At 39.8% G+C, this 16963-nt stretch overlaps 1 protein-coding gene across 5 annotated transcripts in view; it reads right to left on the reverse strand.

Annotated features, from left to right (window-relative positions):
- LOC129173420 (oxysterol-binding protein-related protein 10) overlaps nucleotides 1–16963 on the reverse strand; it is a 70962-nt gene that overhangs the window by 37558 nt on the left and 16441 nt on the right. For 2 of the 5 annotated variants that reach the window (XM_054764321.1, XM_054764319.1), the window contains 2 exons: nucleotides 15895–16444; nucleotides 6088–6263 (listed from right to left, as the gene is read on the reverse strand). In XM_054764321.1, coding sequence (XP_054620296.1) covers nucleotides 6088–6263; nucleotides 15895–16163 — 445 coding nt within the window. In that variant the 5' untranslated portion in view covers nucleotides 16164–16444. Of the gene's footprint in view, nucleotides 1–6087; nucleotides 6264–6397; nucleotides 6512–7506; nucleotides 7655–15894; nucleotides 16445–16963 lie in introns of those variants that run through there. The other 3 variants (XM_054764322.1, XM_054764320.1, XM_054764324.1) reach the window with 3 other exon arrangements.

Raw genomic sequence — 16963 nt, forward strand, 5'->3', positions numbered from 1 at the left:
TCAATGTGAACGCAAAGCGTCCGGGAAGTGACGTGCACGTGCAAAAGCACAACGTCACACACACTGCTGTGTGTTTACGTAAGAAAAGATTGCTGCAGTGTGTGTGTGTGTGTGTGCTCTCCTCAGCGCGTTTGTGGCAATTTCAAGGATTTTATGCAACAGGAGTCAATATTTTCTTAACTAAATGATCCTGGGTGGCAGATTACGAAGAAAGAGGGCAAGAATTTTGGCTATGGCAGTTTGTGGAGAACTTGCGTGTGGGTTGGTGCTGGGACATTGCCGTGAGCTGCTTTAATGACACTTGTTAAAAATCATTTTCGGATGACAAGAAGAGATTTTGCCTACATCGGTGAGTACCTTTATCCAAGTCTCGGTAAGCACGGCAAAACGCGCCTTTCGATGACAAATCCAGGTCACATATAAGCAAAAAAAAATCTGAATTGACCTGCAGTGTGAACGTAGCCTTGGAAGACTTCAAAAAAGACGATAAACACTGCAGTAAATCTCTCCAGGTGCAAAAATGCTTCCTTCCACTTCCTTTGAAAATGCTAGGAGTCATCAGTTTCATCATCCGTTCATCTCAGTCCTAGTTGGGATTTCCAAATACAGTTGTCCCTCGTTTATCGCCGTTGATTGGTTCCAGACTCAACCGTGGTGAGTGAAGGATTCCTTATTTATAAATTTCCATAGTTAGAGCATAGAAAATCTGTTTACAAACTTCTAAATATGGTTTTTAACATTAGAACCCTCTAGACGTGAAATCACATGTTTTGATTTTCCAAGCATACTTACATGCAGCAAACCGCCTACGCCCTCATCTCATTGGCTGACTTATACAGCGCGTACGTGAGTTTGTGTGAGAGACAGGCTTCTCCCTTCAACCTCCCTTCCTCATCGTAGTCGTCCTTAAACTAGTTGATTGTTTTTGTTTTTCAGTTTTATTCATTTACAGTAATCTTATTTATTACCTTATTTTATATTGGAATGTTACTCTACTATGTTTATGCTAATGTTCTCTTATATTTTCCCACCATATTTGGTGGACTTTGAATATTTTGAAGGGCCAAAGGGGTGAGTTTGGGAAGATCTTGGAACGGATTAGGCTATTTACATGTATTTTACGCTTTGTATAATGTAAAAACCCTATAACATAAACGTTCTCGGAACGAATTATTTACGTTGTAGGGGCGTCTACTGTATTTCTTTTTATTTAGACCACACACACACACACACACACACACACATAATAAAAGACGTGATGTTTGGCGTGTCCCTGAATGCACCTCGTGGTCGTCTAGTGACAATGAGGGAGTGTCGTTCCTACCAAGGGGCTAGAGACGTGTTTGTGAGTTGGAGGTACATATATGAAGTTGGAATTGCACTGCTGTTGATGTGTTCAGAATAAAGTTATAAAAGACTCTGACAGAGGTCTGTCGTCATAACAGAGACGCATGGCTTGCCATGATGTGTATGCGTTAATTACGCAAAAAAATGTAAGGTAATTAATGAAATGAATTAGTTACTGCAGTTAACACGCTATTTTTGACAGCCCTAGTAATAGGCCTGTCATGATAATGAATATAACGATTTATTGAAGGATAAAAAATAAAACAGGTCGATAACTATGAGCCCTCGATAAATTCACATTTACAGTACGTGTATGCGCGATTGCTCCATCTGTTAGTCTCTCTGTGGTACGCAGGCTGGGTTCACTCTGCATGTGTCTGTGTGCATTGGCTCTACATGAAATGAACACAAAAGAGAGCGAGCATCTTCTCAGCTATTAAGCCTCTTGGTCCCAGTAGTGGAGACGGGGGCTACATGCACCGTGCGAGCAGTTAGCAAGCAGACGCAAATATGAATGAAGGCAGTAAAGTAATCGTTTCTAAGCCGCATGCCACAGTTCCAGTGTGGATGTGAAGCAAAGCCTTCTTCCCCACAGTCAACGCCTACTGAGCCGTTTGATCGGTGGAGTAAATATTTAAACGGAACATCGCAAAATGCTGCGCATTCACAGTGTCGCTGGCTACATTGCAAAAGAAATGCAACCTTTCAATATGCTTGAAAAGCCAACAGTATGAACTGCCTGGGAGATATCAGCAACATTGCATTTTAGCTCACCGTCTTGTCTGTTTTTATCCACCTATTGCGTTGCATTTCTTTAGACACCATGAGTAGGATTGATATGGGAAGTGTTGACGTCCAGCGATTCGTGAGTGCTCAAGTAGGTGGCTTCTGTGCCTCAGGTACACAACGCTTGTGACGTGACAAAATGATCATTAAATAATAATAAACAAAATGATAATATGGTTAAAAAAAAAGGTTGAAATTATCGATTATCGTCGATAATTTTTTGCACAATTATTGACCAGCAAAATGTCTTATTGTAACAGGCCTACCTAGTAGTAATAAAATGAAACCACTAACCTGTGAAAATACCTATGATGATGACGATACGTTAGATAGACTCTTTGTCTTTGAATGCGTGAGTAAAACATGTCTTCTGAATGCTTTATATTTGTATTTTACTTCATTTAGAATCAAGAATCTTTGCCATTGTGTTTCCACACAGCGAAATAACGAATAACTCCCAATATACAAGTATATATTTCTAATTAATCATTTTAAATTGATTATTAATTTATTTTTCATTTAGCCATTTCTATGCTTAATTTAGGCCAAAAACGTGCTATATTAGCATCTCTTACGGACATCAACAACTTCTCACTTCCATACCTGAAGGATCATGGAAAATGTAGTCAACTACAGCCATCAAGCAAAACTTACTTTGTACTTTTGGTACCATAGTGTGTCACTTTCTTTAAATATGCATATTTCTGACAAATAACAGGCTGTGGTCCACCACAAAACAGCAATGAACCATGATATGATTTTTTTAGGAATATATTTGGAAAACCTGATAGCGTGAAGCCGCAAAAATTGAAGCGTGAAGTGGTGAGGGACGACTGTAATTACATGTATGCCTACAAAGTGTCTCAGAGCACATAATACCCATTCATTCATTAATTTTCTGTGCTTCTTGTTCTCACTAGGGTCGCGGGCCCATACCCATTCACACTGAGCATCAACATTACCGTAGATTTAAAGTGGGAATCAGTCTCTTGACCTCAAGGAACGTCACCTGTGTTAATCATTATCTGACTACACCTAGTTTGATTTCAGTGTTGTAAATTATATTACTAGAAATTGTAAAAAGCGCTGTCATCTGTTCTGGGTCAAATGTCTATGGTTGGTTTGTTTGAATTTTGAAACATCTTTTCTCACAGAATATCTTGAAAATAGAAATACAGTAGATGGCTTTAATAAATGGTAAAAATCATATTTAGAAAGTCATAAACAGGCTTTCTGGGCACTTCACTACAAAAATATTCAGTTCATTAATACTGAAACCTATTTGGCGGATATTCACTTATCGCGGTTGGGTCTTGAACCAATTAACCACGATGAACGAGGGATTACTGTATATAAAATATCATATGAAAAAAAAAATCTAAATATGCACAAATGGAGGAAAATTTGCCACAGGTGAATTTGGGTTACGCTGACACCTGCTTATGTCTCAACGGGTTGAACTGTATGTCAAGCATCCTAGTGATCGTCTCATTTTGCTGACTTGTCTGATAAGAAAAGTCATGATTGAAAATGAAATGGCATGAAGGGCAGCCCACATGAAAAAAGACAGCAAAACTGGAAAATGACTCCTGGCTGAACCTTGGAGGTTCCACTCGGCCCCTGCAAGCTCGGATTTCAGAGGGTTCCCATGGTAACCAATACCAGATCTGAACACATTGGCTAATCTTCATCACTGCACATGTGAGCTACTTAAGTTTCCTGCTGTTTGAGCAAATACTTCATGCGACTTTGTGTCTGCTGCAAAAATAAGACCTATCAAAGATTAGTTTTGTCTCGCCGCTACACTGTTTCCGCCAGATAGTTCCCCCATTATGAGCAAGGCCGTGGAAATGGAAAGAATTCAGTCTGCGTGCGACTCTTGCCGACCTTTCCTCGGTGGGATCATTGATTCCCCTTAGCTCGATACACACGGACCGCTGAGTTATTCAGGGAATATAGGCCAAGTTGTTCTTGTTCTGAAATCCTCTCCCCCCAAGAGTATAAGGGGACAGACTGTAGCAACAGTCAAAAAAGGCAACAGGGGAAAAAAAAAAGCACTTGTCTGCTTACAGGTAAACGTTTTCTTCTGTTTTTTTAAATACACTCAGATGAACACATAAAGCTCTAAATTAGACCCCGACATTATTCACTGCGTGTAATAATTCTGCTGATTGTGTGGATTTGATTAAATTGCATCTGCGATTGATTCAGTCTACACGAGAACAACAACATGATGGCACCGGAATGGAAACAAGTGTTCAAAATATTCCGAGATCTTCCCATCCCATTAAAAATCATATCCAAACTATTACTGAACCATTATTATCATCATCAGCACCATCAATCGTGCCGTTTCGTGGTTGAATACGGCCTACTGTTAGTCAAAAATAAGCAAATTGAATGTATGTTTTTGCCTTAATTAAGCATTTTCAAGCATAAAAATGGCTAAATTGACCTAAAACACAAATATAAGGCATTTAGAAGACGCACTGAAAGATGTTGCGATTAGGGGTGCAACGATACACAAAACGATACACGGTTCGGTTCATTTCGATATGTTTGTGTTACGGTTCGATATTTTTTCAATACAAAAAATAAATTACCTTGCCCTTTTTAATTTGAATTTTATTGAAATTGCCAACATTTTTCACATTTTTTAACATTGTCAGCATGGTATGAATGTGAGAGGCAGAGCTCAGTGGCTCTGTGCTTGACTATGCTACCTAAGCCAGAGTAGTTGATCGCAGATACACTGAGCTTTCAGCACAGAGCACCGTCAGAAGTTGATCAAATAAATATGGAACTGCATGTTGTTCGATACAGGGGTCACAGTTCGGTACGCATGTGTATTGAACGGTTCGATACAGATAGACATACCTGTATTGTTACATCCCTACTTGTGATGATAATGAGTCTTCTACACTGGTCAGTAGGTGTCAGTAATGTTACTGTAATGTCCGGTGAGACACACAAGCAACAGACTTGATCACCGAACAACAGGCTTTTATGGCAGGTTTGAATAATCAGGCACAATAATCCCTAATAAAAACTAGGGGTGTCACGGTACAACTTTTTCACTTCTGATCGGATACCGATATTGCAGCCATGAATACAACAATCAGCAACAGTATGGATGAGAAAAAATGACCCATTTACTTCGTTAAGCATTTGGGGTGTAGTTTAATCAACAATGTAGTGGCGGATATGTATTACACAGCGATGTTCGACGTGCTGAATTAAGCATTTAAACTTTATTCACCACGGACAGGGGCTGGTCATCTTTTCTGTGATAGCTAACAACTTCTTGTTGTAAGAGTTTCCCTTGTAACTCTGCTTCAAATTAAGAAAATAAAGGCTGCAGAAAAACCAAATGAAGACTTTGGAGTGGTCTAGTCAAAGTCCTGACCTGAATCCTATTGAGATGCTGTGGCATGACCTTAAAAAGGCGCTTCATGCTGGAAAACCCTCCAATGTGGCTGAATTACAACAATTCTGCAAAGATGAGTGGGACAAAATTCCTCGCCTGGAAGAGACTCATTGCAAGTTATCGCTTGATTACAGTTGTTGCTGCTAAGGGTGGCCTAACCAGGTATTAGGTTTAGGGGGCAATCACTTTTTCACATAGGGACATGTAGGTTTGGATTTATTTTTTTTTACAAATATTGCTAAGAGAGCCAAACCTCGGAGAAACACTGAAAGGAATTAAACAAAATATGAATTCATAAATTAAACTTGAAATGAAAATATCAGGCAGCGCAGTAGCACATGTAGTTAGACCCATGCACTGGTCTACCAAATATAAGATCCAACTCCATGTGTCTAACTTTAACATAAAAGCATATTAGCACCACCAAGTTCTGCTACGCCGCAAACGAAAAACATGAGTCTCCTTAACAAAAGGACGCTGAGGTTACGGAGTACAAACAAGCAGCCCGGGCCAGCATGGTGTCGTACCTCTGAGTTTGTACAGCTCCCCATTGGCCGAGTTGACAATGAACATGTGCGGAGCCTCGTCACTCACGGTCACCGTGGCGCCAATCAATGGGAGGGATCCCCGTGGCTTCTGACTCCTTCCCTGCTCATTGACAAAATACAGCAACAGTCCCAAATCTGGGTCTAACACGAAGTACCTGCAAAAAGAGACAGAAAGACATTAGGAGGGCAACAGGGCAGGAAAAACAAAAATTGCATCTAAAATAAGAATAAAAATCTGTAATTTCATGTAATGTCCTCCACACTAACACAGATATTGTCAAAAACGTACATTTCACCCGGACTCGCCTCCACTCTTTATCTTGCAGTTACAGGGTTTCTCCTAGGATTTTTTGAAGCTGTGGTGGTGGGCTGCATGGGAGGTGGGTCCTGTCGCTGCTGCGTGCTGCAGCAGGAATTTGTTAAACTACAGTATTTAAATTTACTGTCTGTAATAATGTCAACATTAGGGTCTTTTTCACAGGCTTGAACAACAAATGCATTTATTAACTTTCTCTCTGCCTTTTCTTCCACTCATTATCTGTCAAGTGCCAACAGGGCAGAAGGTGGTTGCGGTGCATGTTTTTCAAAATAAAGCATAGTGAAATGTTTATGATATTTGATAGATATTTTATTTTAAATTAATTGTGGTCAATATGTACATAATAGGCTATACATGCATCGATATACTGTAGCACAGGGGTGCTCACACTTTTTCAGCCTGTGGTCTACTTTGTCCCAAAGATCTACCACCTACTATAAACAGAGAATATATATATTAATTTATAAATATGAGTATTTATGTACATTGAACATGTAATCAGTGGTGCACACAATCAAAATGATCTACCTCGTACTATAAAACATACAGCATATATAAAATCTAAGTGGTAAACTTTGCAACTACTATACTAAATACTAATCATTAGTATTTCACATTCACGGTTTCAAAGTTTACAGGTCATCAAAATAGTTGATATCGTTCAGTAATTCACAATTCAAATCAATATGGCAATAAAGATAATCACATAATTCTTAATAGTTGTGTACATAAACTGAGTAATATGTCAGTAAAAATAGCTACGTAGCGTTCATCATGTATTACGCCCAGTTAGCATTTGCGAGAACAACATTACAGATACTGTATACGAGAGATGTAAAGGATTATGCAAAAGACAATGCAGCTGTAGTCAAGTCAACATATTAAAAAGCTTTCAGCAATCGGCGCATTTTCAAATTCATTGTGAGATATTAGTTTAACTAACTAACTTGGACAAAACACGTTTCTAAAGTAGAGTTCATGACGCCTAGCGCAGCCATGACACAACTGACTTTTTTTCCCTACACAAGCAGCCGCTACAAGTGAACGGATAACTTTTGCTATAGATATGTGGATCTTACCGCAGTCTTAGTTTATCCGTAATCAGAATAATAAAGACGAAAGTTGCATTATCCGTGTGTGGCTGCTGACATCTGTTCTCCACATTTTTTAATGCCGTGGCACAAGAGCTAATCAGGAGGGGGCTTAATGTCAGCTGGCTGATGTCATATGACGTCTACCAAGCGATAGTTCCGATGTGGGTAACAACCAACACTACCTTCGCGATCGCCTTAATGGGCATCCCCTGACATATCTGTCCATTCATACGCTGTATTACTTACCATTGTTTTCACATAAAAAAAAATTCCCCGGCACGATCCAATACATGTAGAGGAAACCCTGAATTAGGGCTACTTCATTTATCACACAACATTCTCCCATCACACGTTCTGACGCACTGGCAGGTAAGTGACAAGAGTCTGAGGCTTCAGTGTAATGAGTGGTAATTTAATGAAAAAACATTAACGTTTTAGATCCCGCTCTGTAAGAGGGTGAGAGCCACCCTGGCGGAATCGCGCTTCACGCATGCATGATTCATGGACACGTAGAGCTCTGCTATGCCGCGGGAGCTGACTATACTGTACACTGACCGGTTGCGAGTACTTTGGGTAGAGCGGACCTCTCAGCAGCACACGCTGCTGCTCAGCGAGAACAAACTGCAGAACGATACGCGCTTTCACTATTCAGTCCCCAAATACCAGAAAACTCTCCAACGACAACAGAAAAAGTTGCTAGATTTGTCGCTAGTCGCTTTTGAGAAAATACGTCTCCAAGAGGGTTTGGAATATCGCCAAGTTGGCAACACAACTAACATGCTACATTCGAATTTTTTAAAAACACAAATAGTTGACACCTCTAATAGTGACGAAAGTTGGAGACCCCTGCAACCTGGATACTGAATTTATTCTGTTTTAAAGTTAAGCAGGACAGATTTTTGTTTAACACAGATATTTGTGTTATTTTATTCTGGTAATTTTGTATTGAATACTTTATTTTCCATGTATTCGTATTACTCCAAAACATGCATCAAATTAAAATCGAGTTTGTGTCAAATAGCACTACAACTTTTTCACACAAATTAAGGCAAAAAAAAAAAAAAAAAAGACAAGCGTTTATTTTTTTGCTAGGGGCTCTTGGAATTGTCTAACGGTGCTCTTGGCCAGTAGCACTCATCATAAACAAATTGAAAAATGTACAGTTAATCCATGTGATTGGTATCGGTATCAGACACTCATTCATGGATGATCGGTATTGGAATCTGCAGCATAAAACACTGATATTTCAACTTTATGCTACTAAAATTGTTATTTTTCCTCTCATAATATTACAATGCTATTCTTGTAATGCAATACACTTTACTCTCATGTTTATTTCTTGTAAGAGTTATAGTTCAGAAATAAATGACAAGTACTTAAAAACAGGGAGTTACTTCAATCACCGTGTATATTTAACGCGTTTTTAAATGTCAATTCATACTGACTGACATGACCCAAGGGGTGAACATTACCGTTGACAGCCAGAAGAGGGCGCTCTACGCTAGGCTGAGAACCATCTGCTGCTCCTGCCATTCAGTGATGTGAAATGAGATCGGGAGATTGGTGAATTTGCTTACCGGTAACTTGCTTGTTGGACCGGCTGGCTTGTTAAATTAATTTTGCCTATTCAGTCGAGGTGTTCTTCATGCTATTGCATAGCTGAATAACTGTTAATGTGTTGCATTAACATGCCTGGCACCTATTCAGCCTGTTGTTCTGCCCGTTGTGTAGTTGAATAACTTGCCTGTCCAGATTAAATGTCTTGTTGGTTGTGAATTTTGTGAAATAAATTTGTAAATAAATGCCACCTATAGTCCAGTGCGACTTACATATGTCAACGTAAATGGGTTCCACCGTATAGCAAAACATGGCTGAGTCTCTGACGGTCAAATACAGTGGTCGGCACCAGGCGGCCTCCAGCCAATAATATCTGACCAGCCGGTCGCACCAACGTGGACCGTACAGGCTGTGAAAGGTCGGGTTTTAATGCATAAAACAATCCTAGCTGTGACGGTTTTCATGATTTGTGCCGCTTTTGTATAAAAACTGTCATCATCACCAACTCTATAACTGGAATATTTCTCATCATTGTTCTCGAGAGAGAGGATATGGAAAACCGCCGTATAAAAATTGATCCCTATTCAGTCTTGTCAGTCTATCAGAAGAGCATGTGATTTGTGTCTGCCTCAGCAAACCAGCAAAATATCTGCCTGAGTCAGATACTCGCATCCTCACGAGCACTGTCCATAAAGTCTAATCCCATGTTCAGTCAGCGATGTGGGGCCTTCTACCACTGACCCCTCCGGGCAGTCTTGCCATTGCGGCTGAACAACAGCGCAGCCTTTTAACATGATGGATGATGCTGGATAATAAACTGTCGGCCGTACGTTCAGCCTCACGTGTAACAGAGCTGAAAATGCTGACCTATGAGGCAGGGGCTGTGTGCAACCTAAATGTCTGACCTTTACAAATAAGAGCAACCTGACAAAGGAGCAAGACAGTATAGCAGTAACTAAACCTTAGAAAATGCTTGAAAGCATGAGAGTAATAATTACAGGAATTACTTTTGTCATACATTCCTGATCAAAATTTTAAAACCAGTTGAAATTGCAAGAATTTACATTTTGCATTGTTGGATGCAAAAAGAAAACATGGGAGTGAGACAAAAAACGTTTTCAGTAAGCAATTTATTTATTGGGATCACAGTAAAACACACAAGTCTGAGGGCTGAGGGCACAAGGTGCTGCCTATGTTGGTATCGGTTGATATTAGGGGTGTCACGAGACACGACGATACACGAAATTGGGTCTATAAGAACAGAACGAGACAAGATTTTCAACTTTACTTTTAAGAAAAGTGCAATGAAAAAATATATGACAACATATTGCAACGTTCATATATAATTTCTACTACATTACACTCCACTGCACTCTGTGTGTATGCTACCGGGCCCGCCTCCACCCACCGAGAGGTGTTGAAATCAATGCACAGAGTGAACCCTCTTCCTGCCTGTTTGGAGGCGGGAGAGGAGGAAAACAGACACATATGCACATGGCAATGTACTGAGGCCGGCAAAATTATCGAATTCATTTTCATGTGATTAATTTATGTATTTATTATTGTCACGTTTTAGTCTTGCAAGATCTTGACACCCCTAGTTTACATTGGTATCGGTAATGAAGTGCGGGACAATAACAGAATAATCTGATACGATAAAAATCTGATGACGAAAAAAAATATCGAGCATCTCCAATCACGATTTATTGCTCAATAAAACTTGTCTATCGCTAAATAATGGACTTTTTAGTTCAAGGAAATAAAGCTGATGTCTTTTCACTGAAGTCATTAAATGTAATACTGCCGTTGAACACTTTTATGACAACTGACATAATCAACTGCAAATCACATGCTGCTCGATACAACATACCACACACAAAAAGCTCAAACAAAAAAAATGAACCCCAGGAAAATGCAAGATGTCAAATGCTATGCTGATTTTTCTATCACCTGTGAGAAGGAATGTCTCACTGGAGTTCCTCTGTGCCCTCAATTCACACCTTCAATAAAAGCAACGATGCAGCCAGCATGAGTCATGCTTCCAAATGTAACACCCCCCCCCCACACACACACACACACACACACTCGTTTGACAGCATGGGGGGGATCTAAATCAGAAGGTAAAAATGTATAATCTGCAGATGGAGGAATCACTGTGCATACACAATGGATTTATATTGTGCATACAGTGGAGGAGTTGTGGATGCTCTTTCACTTAATAGTGATAAAACTGGATTGATTTGCTGGATGTACAAGAATTTGGGCCTCAGAATGTGTTTATTCGATTATTATTGAGTTACATTACAATCTGTTCCTTTAAACAACTAATGGTAACATATGCTAGCCGATGGTGTTCTTACTGTATATTTTGGTTTTTTTTTTTTAAATGTAAATTTGAGCCCGTTACAAACTGGCGTCTCGATCCAAAAGTTGATGGTTGATGGCTTCTCAAAACAATATGTGTTCAAAAGATCACAAAAATGCCTTCTCAAAAAAAAAAAAAAAAAAAAAAAAAAAATCAAACCTCACAAAACGGTTGTCGTTATATTTGTCGCCTGGGCGTTCATGTATATGTGACAAAGACACTCGCATCTTCTTCCACTGTGGAACACATACGTAAACAAGGTGAACGTGGCGCTCCGCAGAGGCGACAGTGCGCAGGAATACGCCGGGAGACAAATATATAACGCAGTGTTTTGTGAGGTCTGATTTTTTTAAAGAAGGCATTTTTGTGATGCAAATGTATTTATTCATCTTTTGAACGCGTATCCTTTTGAGAAACCAAACTCTTTACTTAAATGTCCCCAGCAACAAAGCGGAACTACGTTCTTCATCACAGAAATTTGACCAGAACTGGACTTAGGAGACCAAATGGGGGGTAAATCGCTGTTAATGGACTATAATCCTGATGGGGATGTCATACAACTTCATGTCAGAAAATCCAAACAATCCCTTTAAGAGTAGAGTGTATTCTTCCACAGGGCACTGCAACCACCTGTATATTGTTTACCACCTCAGGGGATAACTTCTTGGGCACAGGAGGACTTTTTTGCTTTTGTGTACTTTTTTGCATGATTGATTCAATGCACAAAAGCATTCAATGATCTTGAAAAATACCAAGTCAAAAGTATGTCTGTAGTCTGCAATACTGTCTTTGTATTTACTTGGTATCGGATCCATACCAAAATCTGCAATATTGTCCACCACACGTCATAAATTATTCTACATTTTCTCCTCGCAAGCACCATTTTTGTCCCCGAGCACTGCGTTATCACACTTTGCATTAATCAGTGACTCCACAGTGCTGCACTGAAAACAAATAGAAGGCAATTTTCCTTTCATCTGTCACACTTTAACATACAATGGTCAAAGTCATACGCAAAAAAGGAATATGGCTCCAATACGACGATGCACACAACATTACCAACACCTCACACTGACAGGAGGCCACCTACACAGCAGCATATTTAGCTCTCCTCAGGTCTGCTTCTCAGCACCACCGTGCACACAATGCACTCGTACTTGAAGCCACACTGACAATAACTGCTATTACCCAAACACTCCCCCTCACCCTCCTTCAGTCGTTTCTATTATTACTGTTTATCTTGTGGAGAATTAAATAAACACAACCTATGTTTAATTTGCAAAAATAGATTTTAGGACATTTAAGTCGTGTGGAGTAGCCTGGCCTTTAAAAGTGAAAATCCAGTAGAACGTCAAAGCCCTAACCTTGGTTAGCATCATTAATTCCTTCCAGAAGGCCCGACGCTAACCAAAACGGACTTTAACCAAATCAAAATTCCCCACACAAAATAATGTAAATCCAATTAATCTGTTCCAGAAAGCCAAAAACATTAACACAAAACACATTTTTATAGTTTTACATGCAGAAAACAACTAAAAGGTGGTGGTGGTTGAGCTCGCTGCCACATTGTGTCTCTGGGAGCAATCATGTCTTTAATGAAGGGAAAAGTAACCTTAAACGTTCATTAAGCTTTTCATTCATCACTTATATGCATTTAGAATTTTTTAGGCATGTAAAACTACAATTATAAAAACGTGCTTTGCATCAACCGCTGATGACATCACAGACAGGTGATGTAACTTCCGGTTAATAATTTAAAAAAACAAAAAAACACCGTTGGAATCACGCAGTGTTTTTATAACATGACAAGAAGCGCCATATTGGACGCTCCCTGGAGAATGCACGCAAACCGAGACAAAATTGTGGCGTAAATTTTCAACATTAACCAAAAAACATGCTAAGCAGGGTGAATGCTAACCAAGGTTCCACTGTAATCTGTTCCATAGTCAAGCTGTTGCTTTGTAAAAACCTTTATTAACTGTACAGGCAATGTTTTATGGAACATTAGTACATTAACTATCACACATGACGTTTCTCCCTATATGTGAACTAAGTAGCTGCATGGTGGCCCACGGCCACTAGGGGTGCCCCAAGACACTTACATCCTCAGTATATTGTTTGTATAGTTTTTTTGCCCTAACTTTTGTCTTTTTAATGTCTTTTTCATTATTTTGTTCATTGTCCAAAAACAAAAACATGTCTCCAAAAATTCAAAAGGTAAACATCAATCGGTGTTTAAAGCAAAAAAAAAAAAAAAAAACTGTATATAAAACATCCGACAACAGAAGTGGTGTTGAAATATAAAAAGAACTGCTGTTATTTTTTTAACTTAAAATAGTTGACTATTGTTATGTATGACCATATTTATACATAAGCACAGTATTGTTTTTACATGCTGGGAGACTATAGGCCATACTATAAATGCTTGACAGTTTCAGTTTTTCAAAAACGTATGGGTTCTGTTTTTTTGGGTTTTTTTTAATAGTGGTATCGAGAATGGTGGAAATTCAAAGGCATTTGTATCATCTCCTCAACTGGAAATTTATTATTTCTTTGGCCAAAACTTGGTTGGGTTAGAGTATGTTTAGGTTTGAGTCAGACTTTCTGGGCCAAATAATGACTAAAACCAAGGTTCCACTCCACTTCAGGTTTAAAGACAACTGGCGGATAAATCCAGCTTAGGTCCCCAAGATGTCTAGAACCGCCACTGCTCACATAATACAACAGCCACTTTCATACATTTCGTACATTATAGTTATATAATGTACAGTATCTCATTTATTTTGCATTGTGTAAAACTAAGACCGGAACAAACATCGAATTAAAAACCACCAAATGATTACAGACCCACTATCCACCAGTCTGTGTTTTAAGAGAGAAGATAACATCGTTGTTTGATGTGTGTGGTAACGAGCACCGTGCTACCTTGCATGAATTAACTTGACCTTGTGCACCAAACAAAAATGCACTCAATAGCATCATCAAACCGTTATGCATTCCCACATAGCATCTCTTGGGACTAAATATGAGGTTAAAGAAAAGACAGTATAGTAGTCTGTGCAGTGTTGGAGAAAGATGGCGCGTTCAAGGACTGCTTGCAACAGACAACAAACAACTTTTTGCGGCCACGGAATTTGGCTTAATCTATGGTAAGTACAGTAAGTCTTTGTTTTTTACTTCTTTGAAACGTCGATGATGTCATCGTAAATATTTGCCCGGTTACTTGATGTACCTGTGTGACAGCAAGTAATTTGGCTTCCTCCGGTTCGCCATTTAATTTGATGTTAATTTTGACAACAAAAGCGTACTTAAATGGTTCAAATTTAACATAATGATAACTATATTATTATTTAATGCAAAAAAAAATGTCACGGACCCCCAACCTAGTGACCCCAGTTTGAAAATCCCTGCTCTGAAGGTCCCAACTCTCATGCAGTCTTCTTAAAAACCAAAAGGGACTAGATCTTGACAAGAGCGCTACACAGATAATGTACATGCTCCACTTAACACCTCTTTCCAATTCACTGCAGCCACAACTCCTAGTCAATATATGCGATCTTCTGATGTAGTTTGTAGTAGCCGTAGTATCACGAGTGGTCACCATGTTTACAATGACCTCATCAGCAGTAATAATGCTGACTGAGCGGTTTGCTCCCTGCCAGTGTTACAACATTAGTTCTGTTGTTGCTGTGATGTCATGTTGTCATGACAACCTCCAGGGTCTTTTAATTTATTGTATTTATTGTATAAAAGTGACTGTAGGCAACTTCCTGATGTAGTGATGTAGTAGCAACAGTGGTCACCATCTACCTCTGCTTGCGCTTTAAAATGTTGCGGTTTGTGCCTTTAACTGTAGCACAACATTGGTTCTCCTACTGCTGCGGTGTGCAATATACGTGCTAATAAACAGCCATGTTGTCAAAGATGGCTATGTTCTTTATTTAATTGAGTTGTTATGCTGCCTACCAGCTGCATAAATGGAGTTGAAACAAGTTTAAATGTGACCAAAATTGTTAAGTATTGATTGACAATGTCACTGCCGTATTCATTTTTTTTTTTATGTATTCATTTACAGTGGTGCAGAACTACTAAAAGGTACAGCCTGCGTGAATACTGTAAATTTGCGTTGCCTGTTTGAGAAGAAAAACTGGTTCTAGACCATTTGTTTAAACAAATAGTTACAAATTACATCTGGGGCATAATGTCACCACAATATGAAGTCAAACAGTATGTCTTATGACATTAAGTTGTCAGCTACCTAATAATGCTAACGTGAAATGTGAATTGGAAACTACACTGCATTGTTCTACTTCACTTGCAAGCCTCGTGTGCAAAGTTTGCACTTAATTGACTGCCCACCCCTCCACTACAAACTGAAGTGCAACGTGGACAATGCCAGCAACAAAAAGAAGGCGCCATTGACAAAAAGTGAGGCAAACTAAGTTCGTTACCTGTTCTGCCAGCCTTGGATCAGGTTGGTGTATTTGCTTAGAACTCCTTCCAGCTGTCGCCTGCGACCCTGCTGCTGCTGCAAACTGGTGCTGCTCCCCTGCAAAGCCCCCCGGCCGCCTCCTGCTCCGACGGGGCCGCTATGGGGGCCGGAGCCTGGGCTTTGCAACCCTGTCCGCCCGGGCTTTCTCGACGATGAGTTCCCTCGGTCCGAGGAGGAAGAGTTGCTTCTGTTGGTCCCGGGATGTGGACTGCAGAGCGTCTTGTCCATGCTGGCGACCGGACAGCTGAGGAGGAAGAGGAGGGGATGGGGAAGGATTTCACCAACACATTGAAGTGGAAATTGAGACGGCGTCGACTGGAAGCTCGAGATGTGTCGTGACCGCGCCGTGACGTGGATACGAGCGTCCCCCGTTGCGTTGAAAAGCTGACATCTTCCTCGGTTGTGCAGCTCTCCTCTCTGCAGTGCACGGAGCGTCTGAACTAGAGCGTTCTGGCTGAATGCCACGCCCACTATGCACTCGGCCCCGCCTCCGGAAATGACTGTCCAGCCTTGTGATACACATCATCATAAGAAAATGTGATTATAGGCACAGTTCTGCTGAAAAAAAGCCCACAATAGTAACAGTAGAGGTGGACGATACAATACCAATCCAACAACACAGTGCCAGTGTCGCCAACATGATGCTGACATTTTTTACTTGGACATTTTCCAATTGAATTTGTTCATCACAGAATAAAGGCAACAAAACAACTCATCATTCCAATCATTCCATTTTGCTACATACAATTGTTTGAGCAAAATAAAGCCTAAACCCCTCCTGTGTCCAAAAATGTAATACTTGGGTTTGTTAAACAATATAACAGTAAATATATACCATATTTTTCAACAACACAACAAAAAACACATTTGCAGAGCCGACTAGCCTATTAGGCAATACAGTAATCCCTCGTTCATTGCAATTAATTGGTATCTCACCCAACTGTGATAAGTGAATTTCTGCGAAGTAGGATTCCTAATTTATAAATCAAATATTTTCATAGTTAGAGCATTAAAAACCTGTTTACAAC

Source organism: Dunckerocampus dactyliophorus, chromosome 20 (genome assembly GCF_027744805.1).
Source record: "Dunckerocampus dactyliophorus isolate RoL2022-P2 chromosome 20, RoL_Ddac_1.1, whole genome shotgun sequence".
NCBI classification, from domain to species: Eukaryota; Metazoa; Chordata; class Actinopteri; order Syngnathiformes; family Syngnathidae; genus Dunckerocampus; species Dunckerocampus dactyliophorus.